At 40.4% G+C, this 25887-nt stretch overlaps 2 protein-coding genes across 5 annotated transcripts in view; both read right to left on the minus strand.

Annotated features, from left to right (window-relative positions):
• The window catches only part of BEST3 (bestrophin 3), a 33865-nt gene extending 17911 nt beyond the window's left edge, over nt 1-15954 (minus strand). For 2 of the 3 annotated variants that reach the window (XM_006732331.2, XM_081822058.1), the window contains exons 1-6: nt 15790-15954; nt 12582-12676; nt 11884-12117; nt 2128-2282; nt 858-935; nt 617-769 (exon numbers count right to left, since the gene is read on the minus strand). In XM_006732331.2, coding sequence (XP_006732394.1) covers nt 617-769; nt 858-935; nt 2128-2282; nt 11884-12117; nt 12582-12676; nt 15790-15941 — 867 coding nt within the window. In that variant the 5' untranslated portion in view covers nt 15942-15954. The remainder of the gene's footprint in view (nt 1-616; nt 770-857; nt 936-2127; nt 2283-11883; nt 12118-12581; nt 12677-15789) is intronic. The other variant, XM_081822057.1, reaches the window with a different exon arrangement.
• Nucleotides 15955-22254: 6300 nt separating this feature from the next.
• The window catches only part of LOC115940598 (uncharacterized), a 404464-nt gene continuing 400831 nt past the window's right edge, over nt 22255-25887 (minus strand). Inside the window, exon 7 of one of the 2 annotated variants that reach the window (XR_014145777.1) lies at nt 22255-22430. Coding sequence is in view for 1 of the 2 variants with exons in the window: in XM_081822069.1 (XP_081678195.1) it covers nt 22317-22430 (114 nt within the window). In the remaining variant the exon portion in view is untranslated. The remainder of the gene's footprint in view (nt 22431-25887) is intronic. The other variant, XM_081822069.1, reaches the window with a different exon arrangement.

Raw genomic sequence — 25887 nt, forward strand, 5'->3', positions numbered from 1 at the left:
GACAAGTGCAATTCTGCACTGATGGTGGGACAAGTCCTTCTCATGGCTCTGACCTGTTTTTAATTTCCTGGCAAACCGAATGTTGTCATAAATCCCGGTGTTTCTGGTTTTGATTCTGATGAATCATTTTCTGAGGCTCAGTTCTGGTTTTGAAAATGGGATGCATTTAATGTGAGACAGCTAGTGGGATTTCAGAGAGTCGCAGTTAACTACGGAGTTGAGCCGAACCAAGATAATAATACAATACTAATGCTTAAGGCTTCTTATTTACTCTCTTGTACTCTGCCTAGCTGCCTACTGTGGTATAAAATATCAAGGCAGTTACAGTTATTACTTTAATTACATTACTATAATCTTAATGGGAGCACACAAAGACTTAAAAATCAGTAGCCATGAAAGAGTGTTCTTGTAATCTCTTCGCTTCAGATTGATGTAATATGGTACTCACCACCTCTTGAATCCCTACTTTAAAAGTAATGACATCTCTGGGCGATTAAATGTTAAATCTACCTTTGAAGGGCTCCTGAACGAGTGACTCAGTAAAGGAGCAGGGTGCAGAGTGTAGAACAGGACAGGGATTACAGAGCGGATCTCAGGCATGGAGACCGTGGGCTACCTTGAGCCATCCTGCATAGAAGAAGAACTGCAGGAGAGTGAAGATTGGAATGTAAAGGTCTAAGTCATGCCCCGCGTAGCCTTTGGTGGGATCCAAAAACTGGCGTCCAATCAGGCAGGCGAAGAAGAAGGTGTAAACAGCCAGCGTGACAACCTGCGGTGGAGAGAAGCCTGAGTGAGAGCCCGGCGCCCAGCACCCACGGCAAGTAGCGAGGAAAAACCACGTGCAAAGTGTTTGATACCTGGGTGTAGACCAGTGGAATCCCAACCCAGTCATAGCCAAATAAGAGGCTGCACCAAGAGCGATATTTGTTCATTTCCTAAGCCAAAAACAGATAAAACACAGTTTACTACAATGATGGGTGTGGCAACAAATATTTCCTGGGATTCATAATATAGCCATGGCTTTTATGAATATGTCTGTAAATGATGAGGCTGACTTGGTAAGGCTGGTAATTGGTTCTGAAGGCAACTCCAAAAGGAAAATTCTGAAAATGACAATCAACATCATTCCACAATGCAAAAAGGATGACTACAGTTGGACATTTTAAAAAATATTAAATCAGCACTTTATAGAACTATCCCCTACTCTGTTGAATCCATAATTTCTAACATGTATATTGGCCCAAAGTGGTGATGGGAAGGCAGGGGTTAATATTTTAAATAAGGTTTATTTAACAATATTTTAAATAAGTCATTTCTATCCATTTTGGTAAATTTCTGTGGAGAGCAGACTTTTTGTTGTTGTTGTTTCCCTACCTCTTTTGAAAATATGCTTACTATAGATTTTAGAAAAAAAGAGGTGCACGCCCCCACCCTCTCAAATGAGGACTTTACAACACTTATATTAATAGAAAATATCTCTCTTTGGAGCAGGAAGGACTCGAATCCATTGATTCCCCCCCCCCCCTTATCATGCGTAAGTTATTATGTAAGACTGGGAAGAAGAGTTAATTTGGGAGTTATTTTTATAACATTCACTCCTTTTTGCCTAATTCAGGCAGAAGACTGTCATGGTACATGTCTATCTAGCCCTTCTGTAAATTTGTTTCTTAGATGAACTCAGGGTTATTTCATTTAATGAAAACATCATTTTGTTTCCTGGAGTATCTGAAAAGTTGGCTTAACCTCAGGAAATTCCAGTTTGCGGGAACTGACTGGGCAGGTTTATTTGTACTCCAGATTTTATTCTAGGATCCTGGAGCCAGGGATGGTAAATATGCCACGTGGGCACCAGATCATTCAGAACTCTTGGCAGCTATTGCTAATCGATTAAGGGACACTTTCTTACAGAGCCTGTTACAAAGCCTAATTCTGTTTAGACAGAGTTTCCAAGCAACCACCACCAATCAATATGACTTAAAACCTGTGTATTATTCCTGTCCTGCATGTTGAGGGTTCTGATACTAGCCCAGTCTTTCTGGTTCCTTTGGAACCAGAACAACCTGTTACATCCAGATGCCTGTTGGTCTCTGATTAGCATCTTATACTGATGGTTTGTGATGTACTTACAGTCATCAATGATTGCAGATCAACACTGTCTCTGATTCTACCTTCCTTTCGGGCTTTAGCTGCAAGATTTCCAAACCAGATGAATGGAACCCAGTATTTCAGATGAGGAGATTTGAGATGGTCAAATAATTTTCTTTCATCTGTTGTCATAAAACCTTTAGCACGAAACAAAAATAGTGCAATTATGCAGAATTAGTTTAGCACTAATACATTTACCATACATATTTTCATGGTTACTATGTGAGCATACAATGGGGAGATATTAAAAATGCATAAAATGAAGGTTCTTGCCTCAAGTAGTTTATACTTGTATTAGAGATAAGGAATGTGTATGTGTGAATGCACACAAGTTATCTAACAACAATATGTAAGGCAAGGCACGTTGGTAATCCCTCATAGAGATGGCCAGTAGGAAGTAAGGTGACATTAAATGTGGACTAGAACATCTGGGGAAGGTTTCCTCTTTAGGTTTTGGTTTATTCATCTAAAATTGGGAACAAGAATACTTAGAAATGTTAGGATTAATGGGACACCTGGGTGGCTCAGTCGGTTAAGCGTCTGCCTTTGGCTCAGGTCATGATCTCAGGGTCCTGGGATTGGGTCCCACATCAGAGAAGCCTGCTTCTCCCTCTGCCTGCCACTCCCCCTGCTTGTGCTCTCTCTCTCTCTCTGACAAATAAATAAATAAAATCTTAAAAAAAAATGTTAGGATTAAAAGAATAAAAGGCGTTAACAAAGCACTTAGTATGGCATGGAAACCACGAATCACATACTTTTCCTCCTGATCGCTCGCTCCCTTCACAGTCCTAATCAAACAGGTCCCCTTCTGTGAAGCCTTCCTTGATGCCTGTCTTCTCCTTCCCCTGGGATTCTTCCCCTTCAAACCTCCCCAACTGTGCTCTCTGTTGCCTTTTATTAGAGGAATGTCATACATAAAGGTTTCTCCTGCCAAGACCCTTTGGAAGGGCAATGAGCATATGATCTTCATAGTGCCCACAGCATATCTTAAAAGTATATTTTTTACAGTCTTTGTTTGTGTGCATGTATATAACACAGTTTGCCTGAGCTTGCAGTGACCTCTCTAGCCTCAGTTTTCCCAGGTGTAAAAGAGAAATGATAATATCTACTTCCCAGGGACATTACAAAATTACCTGAGATGATGACTACATGTCAAGAGGTTAACATAATGCTTAGCACATACTTAGCACTCAGTAAGTGCCAAGGCATAATACATTATGAAATTTTAGCTATGCACCCCACCCCCCAACCTGCACACCAAGGAAAGAAGAGATTTGAGTAAGAGGAGAGGAGAAATATGGGAGCAGGTTTATTTAACAAACATTTACTGAATGTCTATTATGTACCAGGGTTTGTTCATACAAATATGTGCTTTATTTTTTATTTATTTATTTTTTGGGGGGCAGAGGGAGAGGGAGAGAGAGAATCTCAAGCAGACTCCCCACTGAGCACAGAGCCCCATGTGGGGCTGGATCCCATGACCCTGAGATCATGACCTGAGCCGAAATCAGGAGCTGGACATTCAACCAATTGAGCCACCCAGGCGCCCCTCAAGTATGTACTTTAAAAGCTTGCAGTTTACGCTTGACTTTCTATTTTTTTTCTTTCTTTCTTTTTTTTTTTTAAAGATTTTATTTATTTATTTGAGAGAGAGAATGAGAGAGAGAGAGAGCACATGAGATGGGGGAGGGTCAGAGGGAGAAGCAGACTCCCCGCCGAGCAGGGAGCCCGATGCGGGACTCGATCCCGGGACTCCAAGATCATGACCTGAGCTGAAGGCAGTCGCTTAACCAACTGAGCCACCCAGGCGCCCGACTTTCTATTTTTTTAAAAAATTTTTGAGTTATTCAAATGGTACAGAAACCCAAAAGGGCCAAAAGAATATTAATAAGAAGAGTCAGTCTCATTTTCCCAGCCACACAGTTTCCCTCTCTGAAGGAATCACTATGACCAGTGTATTGTGTATCTTTCCAGAGAAATATCGTACAGGCTTAATTTTTAAGAACACAAATGGCTTTACACTACATACATATCTGTCATTTGTTTCTATTTTTTGATTACATCTTGGAGATCTTTTTTTTGTTAATACATACAGAGCAACATCATTGTTTTTAATGGTTAATCGTATACAATGTTCTATTTAACTAGTCCTCTTTTGAATAGACATTTAAGTTGTTTTAAGTTTTTTGCTATTAAAAAATAATGATGCAGGTGCCTGGGTGGCTCAGTCAGTTAAGTGTCTGCCTTCGGCTCAAGTCATGATCCCAGGGTCCTGGGAGGGAGCCTCGTGTTCGTGTCCGAGCTCCCTGCTCAGTGGGAAGCCTGCTTCTCCCTCTCCCATCCCCCCCGCTTGTGTTCCCTCTCTTGCTGTGTCTCTCTCCGTCAAATAAATAAATAAAATCTTAAAAAAAAAAAGAGAGAGGAAATCACTACCTCGCCAAATGAAGATTCTATTTATTCAGTATTTGAAGTAAACCTAGCTATCAACGACAAAGCCAATATTTACCAACAGGAGACTCGTTTTAGATAATGCTCAGGTTATTTATATTAGCTTAGAAGGGTTCTGCCCGTGTCTGAGGAATTGGGCTTCCTCTGGATGTCAAAAATAATGAGCCTGATCATTCTCTTCTCGTTTCTCAGTGCATCTCAAAGTTGTTGCCTGATCCAGATACTCTGCTTTTTTTTTTTCTTTTTAAAGACTTGCAGAGCATGACTGAACCTTGTTACAAGAAGTTAATAAACTTGACCTGTCTTGGATCTATACTTAAAGATTTGCAGCAGTAGTTCATGCTTTACCTGCAAGCCTATTCTCATACATTTCATATCCATTGGCCAGCAGTTATATTCTTGGGATTTATACTGCAATTTTCAAAAATTATCCCATTTATATACTAGCTGCAATCTCTGTCATTTGACCAAAGAATAACTTTACCTCTGCTTATTTTTTATTCAAGAGTATGGATCAATTTGTGCTGGCAAGTTCTTGGTTTCTTAGCAGAACGCAACTATGCAGAGTGAGGGTTTATTCAGGGCAGACCCTAAAGCTAGAGTTAGCTCCTCCCCTAGGTAGCACACCCACCAACTGGAAGGGGAAATGCAGAGCAAGGAAAGCTGGTGATTTTTAATTTTTCAGCCCCGAGGTACAGAGTACTTTGCTAGGCTCCATGGAAGATGGGTGACAAACCAGACATGAATGTGTCCTCCAAGAGTGCACAGACATGGTGGTTTTGCTCTTCCCCGCAGGGTCACATGTCTTATCTAAACTGACCCTGTCTTTGGAAATCAAGTCATTGGTTGATTACAAGGAAATATATATAGATTGTTGGTCAAATCAGTTGAAAGAACGTTTAATGGAATGCTACCTTTATCAGGACTTTAGGCCACTGTAACCAGAGACCAGTGATCTTTCTCAGAATGTGGTCATTTCCCTCATCTCTAGGACTGTGTGATCCACAGGCACTGATCTGCCACAGTTTGGTAGTCCTGTCAATTGGACTGGTCCTCACACGACCCTGTGACCTTGGCCTGTCACTCTCCATGCCATGTACCCTTGGGCCCTATCCACAGCCCTGACATTGCTATTTTATCTTGCTGTTACATTTGCCCAGAGCTTCTCTTGCTTTCTCTTCCTTCTGGCTTTCTGGCCAGTTCAGCTTTGCTCAGCAATTTTCATACTTATCCCAAGAAACCTCCTTAATATTTCAAACCAGAGTTTAACACACCCACACGATGGCAACTTGAATTGTGATTTGATAAAGTAGGACCTCCTACTTTAAGGCAAAATGTTATTGCCCTCAAGCCAAAGGCCTAATTAAGTCCCCTGATAAACAATTATCCAGTCTTTATAGATTTTCATCTGCTGTACAGTTGGTCTATTTTGCCTCAGTTGAAGCTGAGGCAGATGTCTTTTGCTTCTGAGGCAGATGTCTTTTGCTTTTAAAGCAGAGTGTGCAAGTGCAAATGAGACTCTATTAGCAGAAGAACTAAAAGCTCGGCATCTCAGAACCTGAAGGCAGAATGGGTTTATTGCCAGTTCTTTCTAAAAGATAAAGTTGTGCATTCAGCATCTGAGCCCTTCTCAAAGAGATGACTTTTTCAGGAAGATTGCAGTGTGCTTGGCTCATTTTCGTCTCTGTACTGTACATTCAAAATGAGTGGAACAAAGCACTGATTCAACTACAGCGCTCCTTTAAACTTAACGGTAGAAGTTTAGAAATCCTTGTCAACTGGAAAAATCAAAGGGAGGTAAGAGAGGTTGAGGGAGAGAGATGGCATCACATTGTGAAAACGCTGTGCATGGGCAGGATGTCAGACTTCTTTTTTTTTTTTTTTTTTTTTAAACATGAACCACAGGGGTTCCCAAACAATGATTGGTTCTTCTAGCTGGTGTGCTCTCTGATATTTTCTGATCGGTTCCATTCTATTCTATTCCATTCCATTCCATTAAAAATGTTGGTTGCAAGCCATTAAAATGATTTAAGAACCCAATAATGAGGGGCGCCTGGCTGGCTCAGTCGTTAAGCGTCTGCCTTGGGCTCAGGTCATGATCCCAGGGTCCTGGGATCAAGCCCTGCATCATCGGGCTCCCTGCTCAGCGGGAAACCTGCTTCTCCCTCTCCCACTCCCCCTGCTTGTGTTCCCTCTCTTGCTGTGTCTCTCTCTGTCAAATAAATAAATAAACTCTTAAAAAAAAAAAAAGAACCCAATAATGAGTTACAACCCATAGTTCGAAAAGCTTGAAATAGGATTTGGTCGAGTAAAATCAGTTTCTAGGATAGCAATGCTGACCAGAGACAGAGAACCTTCTCTCTTTTCCTGATATGGGTAAAACATCTCTACTCAGCCATATCCCTGTCCCCTTATAGTTCACTGCCTTCTACACAGGACACAGAGGAAATAACACCCCCCAAATCAGTGCTCTTAATCCTCACCTGTCCAGGTGGCCCAGAATTTCATTTGCCCTGAGTGACTAGACCCGAGGTGACTTGCTGGTGAGGTTGGAGGAGTTAATAGTGTGCTCTACGCGCTGGTACAGTGCTTCCTAGACTCTGCTGCATATTAGAATGGTCGGGGGGGCTTTTAAAACTCCCGCTGCCCAGTTTGAATCAAACACCTATTGAATCCCAATGTCTGGGGGTGGGAGCCAGGCATCAGTATTTTTAAAAGACCCCTAGTGATTTCAAACTGCAACAAAATTTAGGAACATCTACCCTAGTGCACAGAATGGCTGTGCCATTTTTAACATTCTCGGCGTGGATCAAACATCCTACAGTGTTTCCGGGAGCTTGTTTGAAATGGGGATTCTTAAGTGCTAAGCCCCAGATATTCCAATTCCACCAGCTGCCCAGGAACGTGCAATTTAAAGTACCCTTGATCCTGGCGCCTGGGTGGCTCAGTCGTTGGGCGTCTGCCTTCGGCTCAGGTCATGATCCCAGGGTCCTGGGATCGAGCCCCGCATCATCGGGCTCCCTTCCTGGCAGGAAGCCTCCTTCTCCCTCTCCCACTCCCCCTGCTTGTGTTCTCTCTCTCGCTGTGTCTCTGTCAAATAAATAAATAAAATCTTTAAAAAAAAAAGTACCCTTGATAAATAAATGTAGTCTACGATCATACTTTGAGAAACATTGAGTGGATGCCTTGATTTAACTTTTAGAACTGTGTGGGATCTTCAGGCACTGACCCGCTGAGACTACCCATCCATGGCATTAATTCAAGTAGAGCTAGCTCCGCCGTGCACTTTCTCTCCTGTGTAGAGCAAATGTGCATAAGTGAGTCAAGTTTCACTCACAGGATGACATTCTGTCTGTTCTGGGCACATCATGAGAGACTATAGGGGTAAGTGACTCAGGTTGTGAAAGTACAGCCAAGAATAAAAACTGGCACAGCTATGAATACCACCAACCCCTTGGTCATCTCTCTGGAGCTGAGTAGCTAGAGACTTCACGGAGACCAAGGAGCCCCAGCGCCATGGAATGCGTCCGAAAGAACTTGAACAGCAGACCACAGGGCAGAAAGTCAATACTATTCAACATCCATTTGATTTCGCTTAGTGAGAGAAGATCACAGGTTATATGATCTAAGTACGGGGCTAGCCCTCCGGCCAGTGAATCTAAAGGTAGAATTTGTGTTTCAACGGCCATTTGACAACTGGGAGTTTTCTTAGTTGTATTAATGTCTGTTAACCCTAAGTGCCGATAAAAATTTTGATGGGGTCTCCTCAGGCTCTCTCATTATAGAAGAAGCTCCAGGAACTTCACGTTATGATTCTGGGGCTTTAAGAAAACTGAACAGTGCCCTTTCCTCAGATTTTACTGTTTTTCTTTTCCTCTCTCTCTTTTTTAACTAGGTTTCACGCCTGAGCCCAATGTGGGACTTGAACTCATGACCGTGAGATTGAGACCTGAGCTGAGATCAAGAATCAGACACTTTACTGACTGAGCCACTCCAGCACCCCAAATTTTACAGTTTTCTAATCCCTCTTAGGGGCTACCAAGCACAGAAGGAAACGATTTTGGAGAAACAGAAATGCAGTGTAGAGATAGAAAGTTCAGCTGTAAATACAGTTGTGCTTGTCTCTGAAAATGATTCATGTGAGCAAAGATTTGTAGCAATTTTTACTGATCCTCGAGGCCAAGGACCAGATCTATTCTCACTTAGAGCTGTGCTCCCGTGCTCAGCACGGTGCCTGGCATATCATATACACCCAGAATAAGCAAATGCATGACAGATTTAGCAACAGCTTTAGTAACGTTTCTTTTAGAGGAATGTAGATAATTTCCCGTTACCTATTTTTGTGCTTCTGGTGAGTAATTTTGGAGAGAAATATTTTTTTCTCCTGATCACTGTGAAACACCAGATAAAATGTTTTGATTCAGTCTCATTCCATAATGCAAACACCCAATTAAGGCCATCGCTTGAATCGGCGAAGGTCTGGATTGTGCACCTGACTTGACTTAGGTTGAGTGACATCTTCCAGGGCTGGTGATTGGAATGACTGGAATTTTCCAGGCCAGGTTTGTTGCCAATAGGCAAAATGATAGAGACGCTTCTGTTACAGCTCCTCTGGTAAATAACTGATAACAGACCAGTTTAGGGAATTTTTAGCATGATAGATATTATTTTGCACTCTGTTATTTCTCTTTTCATGTGAGCAGAAATGAAACCATTTTATTTTTAATTTGAGAAATTTAACCTGTAACATCAGAGCATATGTATTACCCCCATGGGGTGCATTTGGTCCTTTTAATTTTCCAGACTATTGGAACTTGACTGTCGAACTTAAAAGCAAGGAAAGTTTGGGGGACTAGCAGGTGAGTGACATAGCTCATCCAGCTCTGGCCAAGGGATTGCCGGATGCTTCAGAAGGAGATGCTGGTCTTCATTCTCTCTGCCCTCTCACTCAGTTCCTCCTGGCCAGTCCTGAATCTTTGTAGCGGGGACCCTCCGTGAAGCCAGGCGCAGAGGTTAGAGGGAAACTCTGATCGCCTTAAAACCCATTGTTTCTCAGAATGTGATCCAGGCACTCCTTGCCTCAAAGTGTCCAGGGGCTTGTTAAATCCATTTATTCCTGGACACCACCCCAGATCTGCTGAATCAGAATCTCTGGGGGTGGTATCTTGGATCTGCGTTTTTAGCAATATTGATTTTTAATAATATCTAATGTGCACTGAGGTTTGAGAACATGTACTTTTTCTGAGAGGGGATTTTATGTAGGAAAGTCACCTGACAGGAAGTAGGTTTTCTTGTGCTTTCAACATTGCCTCCAGCCTTTGCCCCAGCCCCGGGGGCCCTGTGCTTTACTTACCAGCCCTCTCTGCCCTCAGGCGGAGCAGGTGCCCTGGCTCTGGGCTCAGGGGCTCTGCCAAACATTTTCCGCCATCCCTGAACTTCCTGTTCTTCCCAGAACCATTGGCACAGGCCAAGGACAGTCAGACAGTGGTGGAGGCATGTGTCCAGCTCGGGGAGCTTGGAAACTGAGCCCGTGTGCACACTGAGTCAGCCCTCTCTGTGGGGGAAAGGAACAAGAGGTCGGTGAGTCGGCTGCCAGTCCACAGAGTGGGTGACCCCTCAGTGTGGTGGGTCGTGGGCAGTCAGGAAGGACCCGGCCTCTGGAGTGGCTCCCCCAGCTTCAAGCGCAGTGGTTCGGAACCTTGGCCCCGCTGCCCAGTGCACAAACTTTATGTTCCTGGGGGCACAAGCTGTCCAACTACCGCCTTTTCTGCTTTTTGTGAGAAACTGAGGAGTGAACGAGAACAGGAGGGACATGTTCACTGTGATGTCAGCGGTGGCCACAGAGGAACCCACACAGGCTTTAGCCCCTCCTGGCTCCGTCAGTTCTGTCCTCCATCAGAGGCTCCACACAAACCAACTGAGTCACTGAAGTCAGAAGGAGGCTCGTTATGCCCATGCATAAAAACCTCCAAAAAGAGCTCCAGAATACTAATCTTTTTTTAAAAAATCTGTTTTCAAGGCCATTTCAGAAAAAGAGATGGGATACAGCAACCTAATTTGAGACTATACTCAATATAAAGGCAGAATCATCTCATGGTTTTTAAAAATGTATTCATTAATATATCCCAACAAACTCTCAGATTGACTAACAACAACCCAGCACAACAACCAACTTTTATTCAGTGCCTGCCAACAATGATCTCATTTAATCCGCATCCCATTGAGGGCTGCTTTAACAGCTTCTCTCCTAAATATTAACACACCAAAGAGAACCATCCTTCCAACATGATTTGTCCTCAGCATACTGTGTCCAGGAGCCCAGGTTGAATAACTGCATTTATTCCTTCTTTTAAGATTTTTCTTAAGTAATCTCCACACCCAACATGGGGCTTGAGCTCACAACCCCGTGACCAAGAGTTGCACCCTCTGTAGATTGAGCCAGCCAGGCGCCCCCAACTCCATCTACTTGGAGGAGTGAGAGAGAGAGAGACAACAGAGCTACAGTGCCTAGGTGAAAACTCACATTGCTGGTTCCTACTAGAATCTACTTAGGTTTTGGGAAAAATATTAACTTAGGAGTTCCAAGCCTGAATTATAATTCTGGCTCTTCCGCTAATTAGCTGTTGATCCAAGGCAGGTCACAACCTCTCTGAATCTACTTCCTACCTTTCTCATGTTTTATTTATTTATTTTTTGAGGTCCAAATGAAATAATATTTATGAAAATGGATAAACTATACAGTGCTAGAAAAGGTCAGATAATATTAAAATTGTTCTAATAAATATGGTAATTATTATTATGGTATATTTACCTAAAAGCCATGTGACTCCTTGCCACTTAATTTGAAGTTGACTGTTTGCTACTTTCCCTCCTTTGCCCCCAAGTAAACTTCTTGAGAGCAGTAAGTATGTCTTACTCATTTTTGCCTCTTAAGACTGTTTTGGGGCGCCTGGGTGGCTCAGTTGGTTAAGCGACTGCCTTCGGCTCGGGTCATGATCCCGGAGTCTCTGGATCGAGTCCCGCATCGGGCTCCCTGCTCAGCGAGGAACCTGCTTCTCCCTCTGACCCTCCCCCTTCTCATATGCTCTCTTTCTCTCTCGTTCTCTCTGTCTCAAATAAATAAATAAATAAATAATCTAAAAAAAAAAAAAGACTGTTTTGGGCACATAGTAGGTTATCAATAAATGTTTCTTGAATGCATGAATAAATAAAAGAAAATTTCAGAGGAATTTTGAAGGTTCCCATCCAGGCTGAGAGCAGTCGATGGAGGGCAAAGTCATTCAGAATTACCTGCTTCAACCACGTGGTCCATCGTTGGGAACCTTTTGTACACAGCGGTGCTCACAGAACGGAAGATGAGCAGAGACGTGAGATTTACATAGCGCATCAGTGTCCTTCTGAGCAGGCGCCCATGCTCGTCCCTTCCGTGAACACTGCTGGAGATGAGAAACATCAGCCTGTCTGGCCAGGGCAGATTCACAAACTGGTTCCACCATCGGTTCACTACCAGAGTAACATAAAACCCTGCAAAATAACAGGAAACTCTAAAGCAATTTCTTACGGCAGACATGTTGACCCTGATGCTTTCAGCAGAACTTCAGCCTTTTTAGGGATTGGGGTGTAAAATTACGTTGTTACCCGTATCTTACGATTTTGCCCTCCAAAGGAAAAAATTAAGTAATTTGTGCCTGGCAATGCCATAGCACCCAGTAAGTGGGTATTAGAGTTCAAATATTGACAGCAAAAATGGACAGTTAGTGAAGAGGAAGCTTGATTGTCCAATAACAAATGATGACCTCAAACTTGTTTGGTGTTAATTTAGCCAAAGCAGCCCTGAAGGCAAACCTTGCGGGTGGTTGGGGTTCTATTGCAAAGCAGTGTCTTTTCAGGCATGCCTCCCAGCTTGGACACACTCCCATGCAGAGTCATCCGTGTCATCCTAACGGAGACAGCTGTGTGGCTGCATTCTGCGTGTGACCTATACTTACCAAGCACAAAGGTTACTGGAATTTGTTCAGCATATCTGTCACAGTAAATTGATAATTTTTCAAAGTAACGTTTTTGGGCTCCTGTAAGTAACAATCTGGAGCAAAAATAAAATGCACAGCCCTTTATGATATTATACTTCTGCACCTGCTTTGCAAGTGATATTCAGTGCAAACAATTAAGCACAAATAATTGTAATTTTTTTTTTTAAGGAACAATAACGTTTTTTCCTACCTAAGCTGACGTATCTCAAAAGTTTTTAATTGCTGAATGGTTCAAGTACCAATGTTTTTAATACATAAATGTTATTGGCCATTAGACAGTGGGGTTTATTAACTTTTATTTTTAGATACTTTATATTTTAAGCTTTTATGTGATGAATACATTGGATTTAGAGCAAAATACCCCATGAAAGAGTCCAATTTTCAATTATTCATCAGGTAGGCTTAAAAAAAGTGTCTTGATTAAGTGAATTACAGTTATTAGGTTAATTACTAAATAATAACCCTAAATTTGACATCTTGATCTTACTCTTTCCTGAATATGCTACTTAGCACATTCTTGATTATATGTGCTGTACTTCAAAGGATATAACTGTTTATTTTACAGCCTACAATTACTTAAAATATAAAACAACACAGATATAACTAGAAGTAAAAATTTTTATTACTATATTTGGTGGGTTTGTAGTTACATAATATAAATATAAAAATTTATATTACAGATCTGACCAAAACTCATTTTCTGGTATTGTTCAACAGAAATTCATTTCATGAAACTATTATTGATGTTTATATTATAGGGAGGGGATTCAGAGTCAGAAGAAAGGTCTCAAGGCAGGTTAATAGTAATGGCCAAGATCTAGAAAGAGGAGCAACACAGATGAATTTGCATGAAAGAATGAGAACAGCTGTTCTAAGGGAGGAAGAAATCCCTGGGAAATCCATTATAACATGTGCCAAAGACCTGTTTGAGGCAGTAGAACTTGGATACAGGAAGCAGAGGGATAATGAGGTAATAGTGAGCCACCAATCAGTTGCAGATGAAGAGCTGGTGCTTACAGAGGGGCCTGGAGTGCAGGGTGGGCTTGGAGTTCCCACCTCAGCTTTGGAGGAAGTGTCAGAAGTTCTGAAGTCAGGAATGGGTTACACAGGCCCATCAGGGTCATGCCTATGACAAGTCACAACCAGAACAGTTTCTGATACTCAAATAGAAATGGTCAAAAAGGATTTAAATGTGGAAAGCACAGACCATAAGATCAGATGAAGCCAGGTTTGAATCCCAGACCTGCTACTTACAGATTTGGACTTGGAACATATTTTTAAATCTCTCTGAGCCTCAGTTTTCTCATTGGTAAATGGGGATAATAATACCTATATGTTAGGAATGTTATGAGGCTTAAAGAATATATTATATATACAACTACTTAACATATGGTGTCATACTTAATTGATAATAAAGGGGTTGTTATTATTAATAATTGGCCAGAGGAAAAAATATTCAGCTATTAGCTACATAGAAAGTTTACTAGCTAGAAAGTACTAAAATGATGATTTTGTCAAGTTCATCCAAAAGTAAAAAGAGATATAATCAAAGAAATGAATTCTGGCTTTGTCTTACGATTTTTGCTGAGTATAATTATTTGCTTATAGTAGAATTTTAAAACTTAGGGTTATTAGTACACATGAGAATGACACTATGTCTATATTTTTCTACAAGTATGTTTGACTTTTTTTGGTAAATTCAGCCTATAGATCTTGGTATACCTTCAATCAAGATCAAACATCTATTTTAACAAGATTTTATAGTTGAACTTGAAAAAACAAAGAATGACTCGCGTAATTGGTCATAGTTATAAATGTAAGCACTTTTGGTCTTTAAAAGGAATATATGCATACAATTTTGCGGGGTATAAATAAGATCCTGGAGCAAAAGTTGAGGCCCCATGGAGCATTTCTGGCTACTATGCAGCTGCTCTGAATGCTATTCTATCCTAAGCAGCAGTAGCAGCAGCAATAAACTCACATTAGTAAAAATAAACTAATGAGACAATTATTCTAAAACGTCATGTGCCTTCCACCATTTCATATTCTGAAGAATTAGGTGACACAAAAATAAATTGTCCAAATAATATTGTATTTATAAGACACATCTGAAAGATTATTAGAGGTTTGTAAATAAAACTTTCCTTTTACAGATATTTTTGATAGGCAGCAAAATAGCTCTTCCTATTCTACTTTTGATAATTATCAGCTGGCCAAATTACTATCCCTCTTCTTCAGATGGAGTCCTGCTGCTGCAAAGAAGGTAGGTAAGAGCAATGATAATACAAATTTGTTCATCTGTATGCAGGAAAGAACAAACTGAAGTACATAGAAAAGGTGGAAATACAGCCTCAAAAACCTTCAGCTTTTTTAAGTTTTAACTTCCCCAGAGTAGAAATGTATGCAATTTTAATTTTAAGAACTCATAAAACTTCTCTTTGGTATTACTGATAAAATTTTATTAAGACTATAATTTTAGACATGAAAGTATTTCTTGGACATGATATTGCTCAAATTTTCTGTCAGTCTGACAGGCATAGCTTGTGATGTTATAAAGAATAAACATCTTCTGTTGTGAATGTAACATGCCCCAAACTCAGAAGATATAAAGAAACTAGTTTTCAGGTTTAGTTGAGGTATTGGTAAGATTGGCAGGCACCATCCTGGATAAGATCTTGTCATTCCAGGCAAAAGAAAGTTGCCTGATATACACCATTCACGAACACGTTACTTGTGTAGGTAGTTGCTTTAAGCTGTCAAATCATAAACTGAAATTATCAATGATATAGCAGATAGGCACAAATGGTTATTCATCTGTGGCCTTTGCCATTCAAAATCATCACTGAGTGACGATTTACGTATAAATCTTCCCTTTTGTACCTCTAGCAAAGCTCTGGCAGCATGACTAAACCCTCGTTGTGATCGATTAACATGGGGCTGGAATGAGAGCCACCTGAATATGATAGTTAGAGTCTACTTAGCATCCTAAGCATGGTTAGGTGTGGATTAAAATACTCTGTCCTGAGTTGAAGAAGGCAAGAGAGGATCATGCAAAGGAGGAGGTTACATAATGCAAAAGTCAGCGGCAACCAAAGGCTCAGATTTTTGAGACTGTATTCTTACGTGATATTTGATGGCCATATAAGAGACATGCAAAGGAAGGTACCTGTACACCAAACTTATCGCCGTGTAAAAAACAGCAAAGACAATAAATTCCCTGTACAGTAGTTTGTAGATGCTGCCCCTCCACTTGAGGAGTAACCTATGAAATCCAAAAAAAGTGGCATTTGCTACTTTACTGGAGTACGTGACAGTCATCTTGGAGAGCTTTTTTTTTCTAGAAGAGCAAGAAGACAAAACACAAGTAAAAAGCAATGTTTAAGATTCAGCGTAAGTCTGTGTCTCAAAGAAACTCAAGCCACTGACCAGCCATCTCCCCATTCTGCCTTTCTCTGTTTAAACGATTTGGAATTTGGAGATAAGCACCATCTCCACGCTAAATCTTTTAGTAGAAAAGGGGAGGAAAGTAGTCTCTGGAAAGGGTGATATTAGAACTTGCCTCGATTTCTAAATATTATTTTCAGGTTTTATAGTCATCACCCAGTAATATTTGAATGAACAAATATATATGAAATATATTGTGGTATCACCTGTCATATATTTTCTTAATTCATGGGAAGAGTTAGGGTATCGGTATGCTGTATTAATTGACATTCTCAAAAGCACTGACCAAACTTGCTGTTTGGGTCTTTATTTGCTAAAGTATGTAAAGAAGTATTTATTTCATCCTTAAATTTCCTAAGGGGAACTTATGGCTCTCTTCTTAGAAATCAGGAGATGTTGTTGAAAAGAAGAAAGCGTCTTACGGGAATTTAATTCATGGGTCACTTTTGGTGGCTTTAGTTGGATGTGGGTACCTCTGTAGTGGGGCTCTGAGTGCACGGTGAGCACTGTGTACACTTTACAAGGAAGGGCCACCGTGGTAGTAGGATAGGTGTGCTTTCCCCAAGGAAAAGTCATGCATAAAATACTGAGGGAGGTTCACTTTCTGTTTGGAGCTGACCAAAAGGAGGTCATTATTTGGGCTCTCTCTACTTGGATCTGTTCCATAGATGTGAGTAGGATGAGAATTGGACCCCAATGCCTAGTTCCAGTGAGTTCTCTGCAATTCCATTGCTTCTCAATAAGACAGTAAACATTCAAGTTCTGAGATGGCCCTGACTAATCTTTGTTTGAAAATCCTGCCCCACTACTCTCTAACGTGGAGCATATACAGATAACATGAAATTTCTTTGAACTCTTTTTTGCTTCAAAAGGATCTATGAGGAGGGTCTTATAGGGCTACTTAGATGGAAATTATGGAGGTTTTAGGTAGAATTGGGCTGGGCACAGGAAATAAATCCTCTAGCAGATTTCTTACATGAAGTAGCCTGCAACACACGTTTTACCTAAACAAGAAAATTTCCTGTCTTTATTCAGAGGTGGGAAAACAATCCAACTCTAATTTGCCTTGTTTCTCTTAAAGAAATAAAACTCTGGCACTCTATTCACAAACTTAAGCCTTTGACATCACTGATGTTAGTAAAGAAACCGGGGCTTCCTGGCATAAGTAAGTGGCATTACAAGAGGACAGGAACCATGCCGCAAAACCAGTCTCATTTTCCCATCTTTACCTTGTCTATCTGTCTAATGTGAGTACAGCCAAAATTGGGGGAGAGGAGCATAATAAATTAAGCCCATTTCATAATTTGTTCTCACGGGCAGCCTTGTTTTAGATAACAGTCCTCCACTTTCTTTATCAGTTCACCCGTCTGTCTCAGCCTTCTGAAAAATTAAGATCAGATAGAGTAGAGGTCAGAATGAAAATGCATGGGTACTCTTTGTGCACTAACCTATTTCTTGGGTTTGGAGTCTCCGACAGGAAAGAAAATCTTCCAATTTCAGGCTCCCCCTGAAGAGGAGCCTTCAGGTCGGTGTTGTGCTCGGTTTCACGCTTCGCTCATGCACACTCAGATTTTCTTTCCTTCTTTGGCCATCGAGAAGACCCGGAGTGTGACGAGTCCAGGAGTTAAAATGTTTTTCCACTTGTGGAGGGCTGTTTATGCCAATTTGCCCACTGATGACAGTTATAGCCGGGAACAAACAGAAGCAACAGCTGCTGATGTAGCTTTTTTCTACTCTATAATTACAACTCCACCTGCCGCCCAAAGTACCCCTTTGAATGAGAAGTCGGAGGTGACGTGAAGGAGGTTGGGCCCTTGAAGTCTGTTATTTTCATTTTGGTTCTACCCTGGGATCAAGGAAGAAAGATCCATTGTCCCCTAAAGTGTTCTGAAGAGGCTTCACTGGCCAAAAAGGGGAATCGGGACAGTCTGTGTGTGCTTAGGATGAAGAGCGAGTTTTTGTGAGGCCATAAACTGGGGCAGACGAGAATATAAACAAGACTTTCACTCGTTTGAGAGGTATCGAGAATGCTCTTCCATTAAAAGCAACAAGCATGTATGTTTGTGTGAGTGTGTGTGCACATGTGCGTGCAAGTGCATATTTTAGAAGAGCATAGAAAATTATTATGTGTGATGGTTTAGTGTAGTGGAAAATAGCACACGGATTCATTACATTTGTTATCCTTCCGTGGGCAGCTAGGAAAATTTTTTAATAATTCAAAATGGCTTCCATAGTTTCCTTCTTGAGAGAGGTAGTTCATCGGCATTCTTTAAATAATGGAATAAATAATTTAGGACCTTTGCAATCTCCTAAAGTAATGTGTGCACCAACCATTGCAACTTCAGCTTAACTGAAATGACTACAAAAAACATATATTTTTTGTGAGAAAATTATAAAAAAATTCTTATTTTTAAATTGAGAAATATACATTGAAAAGGTTTTTTTTATAGCATTTTTAAGTTTTATGTGCATTTACCTGGTTTCTTTATCAAACTATAAGCACCCTAGAACAAAGACAGAGCATAGGTGTCTGATTTCTTGCCCCCATCCCTGTTCATAGTTCCAGAACGAAGCCCTGTGAATAATGGATATTCAATATGCATCTGTTGTTTGATTATCATCTTATCATCACTATGATACTTCTGTAGTACATTTGGGGGAATTTGTGAATGTTTTAAAAGCACATATATCATGCTGCACATTTTACATTTCGTTGCCATGAAAAGTGGTTGGATAGACCTGATGGTGCATTTATAAGGGTTTGCAAGACTATCAATGTTATAGAGTTTGAACAAATCTAAACCCAAGTGCTTGTGAAATAGAAACATGGGAGGTGTTTTGGGGCGCCTGGGTGGCTCAGTCGTTAAGTGTCTGCCTTCGGCTCAGGTCATGGTCCCTGGGTCCTGGGATCGAGCCCCGCATCGGGCTCCCTGCTCAGCGGAAGCCTGCTTCTCCCTCTCCCACTCCCCCTGCTTGTGTTTCCTCTCTCCCTGTGTCTCTCTCTGTCAAATAAATAAATAAAATCTTAAAAAAAAAAAAAAAGAAACATGGGAGGTGTTCTTAAAAAATTCTCACTTTTGTGTCTCCTACTAGATGTGTGGTGGTCCTGGAATGTGGCAGGATTCCCAGCAGTCATGACTGGGTAACCGGGGGAGTTGGCCTCCTCTGTGGGGCACGGTTGGCTGGTCTCACTTTTAAACAAGGTTAATGATTTTCCTCTTTCCCATCGCGCTGTTTTGAGGAATGACTAATTAATGGTTGAGATCGCATTCTAAATGCACATTAGTTAATAGTGATTAGACTAAATGAACAAACTCTCATTATTGAGCTCTGAGCCCACTGGCTATGTCTAACATGTCCCGAAAAACGCCTTTCAGAATTTAACTCATTAGAGGGGACAAGCCACTGTAGCTAATTTGAAAATACCCAACAAACACCAAATTGCACAGTTAACTGTTCATATGACTTTTTGAAGAAAACCTTAAAGTTTCTTGTTAAAAATAGACATTTTTCCAGATTCTGAAAGTAACACATGCTTATTAAAAAATAAAAAGTAAAACAACATATGAAGAACAGAGTCATACTCTATCATGCCACCCTAGAGGATTGGTAATCATTTGGCATGAAGTTCGTCTTTCTAAACTTCTGTAAAAAATATTTTAACTCCTATAATTAATAGCAAACAATATGATAGACATCTCTGTGTGTGTATATATATGTATATATGAACAATAAATATATATGTATGTATATATATGCATATATATATGCACATACCATTCCAGTCATATTTTCTTTTGACAGCAAACATCAGGTTATGTGATCCTGACACTCTGACTCTCAACAATCCTAATAAACACATTTGCTTTGATTCCAGTAAAGATCCAGTGACAGGAAAATTCATAAAGAAAGAACAACTGATCATTTCTAAGTGATGAGAATACGGATGCTCATCCATAGGTGTCAGGGTAAATCACCCATTGTTTCTCAAAGGCAAACAAGAAAAAACTGAGGTAGCCCCTGCCATTTCCTCAAGGAGAACCAGCTATTTAAAAAGTCCCACATTCATTTTAAACCCTTCTACTTATTTCATTGATGTGAGAAATCTTTGCCAAATTTCTTCAGCGTGCTTGGTTGAACATGGTCACGTGCATGCAAAACTTTGCATTCAAATATTCAAAGACCAGAAGTTGTATTTTGGAGAACTGGATTCTGACTCTAAGACTTTTGGACATTATTTTTTAATTTATTTTAAAAAATTTAAAAGATTTTATGTATTCATTTGAGAGAGAGAACATGAGTGGAGGCAGAGGGAGAAGGAGAAACAGATGACCCGCTGAGCGGGGAGTGGGTACGGGACTCGATCCCAGGACCCTGGGATCATGACCTGAGCCAAAGGCAGACGTTTAACCAACTGAGCCACCCAGGTGCCCCACTTTTGGACATTATTAAATGGGGAATAAGGAGTCATTAAATGTTTCTGAACAGGAAAAGGGCTTGAAAAAATCTGTGTTGCAGAAAGGTGAGTCTATGAGCACAGAGTGTGATGGATTTGAGTGGGCAGGGACTATAGGAAGGGAACCAGTTTGGAGTTATGGCTGTTCTGGTATGAACTGGGGTGGTGGGTGAGTGGAATGCAGAGGAAGGGTGGTGAGAGAGAGCCCCGAGGAAAACTACTACCGGAGGCAGAAAAAGTTGCAGGGGCTACGGGGAGCGAAAGGAGGAGGAGGAAAGAGATGTCTGCTAGGACTCTCGCTTTGTCCTTTGAGCCCATTTGCTTATGAAGAACAAGAACTACAGAATATGATTTCAGATTTGTTCAAGTGACACGGTTCTCTGTAGGGCACCAGGTAACTTTGGTGTTTTATTTGATCCTGCAAATAAGAAACATTTTATCAGAAAGAAATGGGTGCAAAGTAAATCACACTGGAGCTCATGTGCCCAGAAAAAGTCAAGTTGTCGAATTATGTATGATTAGCTAATCCTCAGTTTTTCTATTAATAATTCTGTTAATAATTTTTCTGGCACTTACTCATTTTGCAATATGCTGGATCTCTCTAAAAAAGATAGTAGTCAGTGCTAAAGCCCAGGAAAAATTCATAGAGTAAACTTTCCATTGAGAACATTCATTCATGCATTTTTTTTTTCCCCCACAGCAGACTACCTTGGCTCAGTTGGTTTGAGCACCATGCACAGTGATATTTTTTCCCGCCAGATAATTTTTTATTGGCTCAGAGGGACTCTAATCTTCTTGAGAACTCCTGCCTTACTCTTTCTTGTTTCTCTTTCTCTATTTACTGGTTGCTGTGAAGCATGCAATTGCTGCATAGCGAGCAGCTGATTGAGACAAACCATGTGTCAGTCCGGATGTATGGAGGTTTCTGATACATGTTGTTGGCGATAGAACTCTGCCAAAAATCAAACCAAAGTGGGGTTAATTAATTTTTTTCTTTTTGACTTCAGGGGAGAAATAGAGAAATTCTAGGATTAGAAAGGCTATTGAATTTTATTACAGATGAAGCTCTAAGCTCATAAGAGACTGGATATTTGAGGAGTCATCATTACTTTCCTTACACTGAGTAATTGCCAACTCAGCAAAACAAAATGCATTAGTTCAAATTCTGAAGGTTACCTTTTTCTAATGGAAGGTACAGAAACGTTGTTCTATTTTAGGTATGGAAGCTTAGAGTCTAGAGAATTATTACTGCGGTGCTTAAAGTGTATCCTGTGCTTTCTAATCAATGGTATTTCTTAAATGGATGGTACCGTTTAGCTCAGGTACATTCCTGATCACTAAAGAAAAAGAAGTCTGCAACACAGAACCAACTAAAAAACAGTTTAGTTTTACATGAAAAAGCATGCAAATCCAAGTATGTTCCAAACAGCTGAGAAATTCTGTTACTTCACCACTGTAGTGGTAGAAGGTGGTCATTTGGAAATTATAGAACTATGTGGGCAAAGGGAAGATATAGGCAAATAGAAAAATTCTAAGCATAAATATCTGGAAACCTCTAAGACACCTTTCTCTCTGAGGTAAAATGCATGTGGAAATGAAAAACAGATGTTGGTTCTGGTTCTCTCATACGGTGCGTTGTTGCTTAATGGCTACTGTTGGGGAGGGTAGTGGGTTTGGAGTAAGAGAATGAAGGAGAAACTTCAGTTTGTGCTCCATATAATTTTATATTTTTAAAATAACATCCATGGGCGCCTGGGTGGCTCAGTTGGTTAAGTGACTGCCTTCGGCTCAGGTCATGATCCTGGAGTCCCTGGATCGAGTCCCGCATCGGGCTCCCTGCTCGGCAGGGAGTCTGCTTCTCCCTCTCCCACTCCCCGTTTGTGTTCCCTCTCTCGCTGTGTCTTTCTCTGTCAAATAAATAAAATCTTTTAAAAAAATAAAATAAAATAAAATAAAATAACATCCATATTTTCATATTTAATCATATGCAATAAAAAAATCTTATTTGATATCACTTCCAAATCTATTCCTCCAGCTCAGATCTTTCCCCCAACTCCAGAATATTCGTCATATTCTCAACATCTCAAATCCAACATGCCTCAAACTGGACTCCGAATCTTTTCCCTAAAAAATACTCCACCTGCAACCTTTCATGACAGTTGATGAAACTTCCTTCCTTCCAAGAGGTAAAAACCTTGGAGTCACTCTCAGCTCCTCTCTTTCTTTCATACTACAGTCAGTCTTCCACAAATCCTCCACTGTCAAAATAGACTCAGAATCTGTCATCTCATTCTCTTCTCACATCCCTGTCTCTTCCTCTCCCACCTCTCCTGAGCCACCATCATCGCTCTCCCAGCTTATTCTGGCAGCTTCCCGGCATGCCTCCCTGCTCTCCACCTGCTCCCTTCAGTCTTTTGACAAGAAGGCAGAGTGCTCATACTGAAAGGTAAGTCAGGTGAGTGGTGTCACTCCTCTGCTCAAAGCCCCTCCATGGCTTGCTGTTAAAAGCCCAAGTCCTTAAACCGTCTGCAAGTTTCATGGCTTGCCCCATTTCCTCTCAGGCCTCATTTCCTATTATTCTCCTTTATCCTATGGGTCACATTCGTCTCTTTTCTTTCTTGGAACATGTCTGGCATGGTCCCATCTTAAGGCCTTAGGAATGGCTCATCTTTGTGCCTGGAATGCCCTTCCTACAGGTATTTGAGGTGTTGTCTCCCTCACTCTTGCAAATCTTTGCTCAAATATTTTCTCAATGATCTGATAATCTTACTTAAAATTGCATACTGACCCAGCACACCTCTCTCCCCATTGCACTCCAGATCCCCTTTATTTTATCCTTTTGCTTTTTATCCATGCCATTTATGTCCTTTATTTTTTTTTTTTAAAGATTTTATTTATTTATTTATTTGACAGAGAGAGAGAGAGTGAGCGCACAAGCAGGTGGAGTGGCAGGCAGAGGGAGAGGGAGAAGTAGGCTCCCCGCTGAGCAGGGAGCCATTTCTCCTTTAAATATACCATCTAATTCACACATTTATTGTGTTTATTGACTTACTCATCCCTACTAAATTGGAAGTTTCACGAGGGCAGGGGGCTGTCTGTTTTGCTCACTGATGAAAACAAAGTGTGTCCAATGCCTAGTTCAATGAATATTTATTGAATGAATACATTTAAAAAGAGACTAGAGAGGTTTCCACTTTTTCTCATGTAAATTTCTTGAGAACAGACTCCCTTATTTTGTTACTTGCTTTATATCTAACACCCAGAAAAGTGCCTGGCATCTAATAGGCACCCAATAAATATTTGTGAAATGAAAAAGAGAACATATATTTTTATTCAGATGTTTAGCCCATCTTTTTCATATGCTTTTTATAGAATGAAAATGAAGAGACTCAGTATTTTTCCTGCAGCAGTTTTATAGCACTCCAGAAAGCTAAAGACTGAGAGCGTTTAGGGACCTCTGAGTACTGACTTTGCATTCTCTCTGGACTGTGGAATGCTACACCTGCATTATGTGGTCACCTCTCTTCTGAATTTCTGTATCCTTAGCTAACTCAGGAATTTAGAGAGCAGGGGTGTGAATGGCCTCTTCCAGGCATCCATCTGTAACTCTGCCTCTTACATTTTTTTTTTTTACTGACCTCAAGGAGATTCAGATGGGGATACCACTGTATATTAAATAGCTATAAGGAAAGAGGCAGGAATAAATTGATTCCTTCTACTTCCTATGTTACTCCATAACATCATTTTGTTCCAGGCATGGGACTGAGCACTCACTTTGCTGGTGACAAATGCATTGCACACCCATTAAAATAACAGGGTAATGAAAGGATGAATACAGTAAATGTTCTTTAATGATGGTTTAGGTGGTGGTGATATCATTCTTGTGGCGCATAAGGGGCCTCCAGGTTCTTAACCTCGAATGCCCTTCTGGGATAGGGGATATGATTCTTGGTAAAGATTAAATTACCAAAGACCTTTAGTGGAATTTTAATGACTAAATCCCAATAGCAGAGTAATAGTATATGAAGGGTGTACATATTCTGTTAAAGGGTATTTCAGAGCACATTCTGATATATTTTAATATTTCTGTGACATAAAAATGGAGGTAAATTGAGAATTAAGTCTTGTCTTCACTCCTTACCACCCTCTACATACCCTGATAGTTTTGGGATGACTCATATTCACTCATATCTGTTTTTCACATAGACTCATGATTAGACTAAATTAAAAGCACAAAAGTGAGTTGCATAAAAGCAAACTCCTAGAATTCAGCTCATAGACCTCATGGCATCCTATAAAAACATAAATCTTGCCTTTAGGAAAATGAGGTCTGCTTGTGTGCGGACAAGGCTACTTTTCCCTTAGCATAGCATTATCTTGTTATAAGAAGACCAAAGAAAAAGGTAAGTTATATACAGTTTCCTTTCCCTCATGGAAAAACTAAGGGGTTGCTTCTTTCTCTTTGGCTTCCCTTCGCAAACCCATCTTTAAAAAGTTTAATTTTGTTGTATTTATCATTAGACTATTTAAGAGAACCAGGATTGTTCTTTGCAAACTTCATTAATATCTAACAAAATTACATATTAACTCACCTTTGACTCAGCAATCCCATTTCCAAAAATCCATCTTGAAGTATGCCTCCAATAATGCAAAAATGCATATGTACCAAGAAATCAATTGCAGCATTATTTGCAGCTGCAAAATGTTGGAAAGAACCTAAATGCCTATATGTAGGCAAGTGGTTGAATAAACTATGGTAATCCGCAAAATTGAGTACTACACAGATGCAAAAAGGAATAAGAATGATCTTTATAAATGGATAGGGAGTGACTTCCAGGGTGTATCGGGTGAAAAAAACCAAAATGCAAAAGAGTGCCTACAGCAAATAAGCATGTGGAAAGATATTTGACATCATTAGTCATTAGGAAAATGCACATCAAAACCACAATGTGGTACACTTCACACCCACTAGGACAGCTATAATTTAAAAATAAACAAACATGGCAAATAGCATGTGTAGACAAGGATGTGGAGAAATTGGGACCCTTGTACATTGCTGGTAGGAATGTAAAATGGTGTGGTTGCTACGGACAACGGTTTGGTGGTTCTTCCAAAAGTTAAACATTGAAATTACCCTATGACCCGGCAATTCTACTCCTAGGTTTTTATCCCAAAATATTGAAAATAGATATTCAAACAAATATTTGAACATGAATGCTCATGGCAGCACTATTCACATTAGCCAAAAGGTGGAAACCACCCAACTGTTCATCAACTGATGGACAGATAAACAAAATGTGGTAAATCCATACAATGGAATATTACTTAATCATAAAAAGAAATGAAGTACTGATACATGCTACA

The sequence above is a fragment of the Leptonychotes weddellii genome, chromosome 5, assembly GCF_054177405.1.
Source record: "Leptonychotes weddellii isolate Sample4059 chromosome 5, ASM5417740v2, whole genome shotgun sequence".
NCBI classification, from domain to species: Eukaryota; Metazoa; Chordata; class Mammalia; order Carnivora; family Phocidae; genus Leptonychotes; species Leptonychotes weddellii.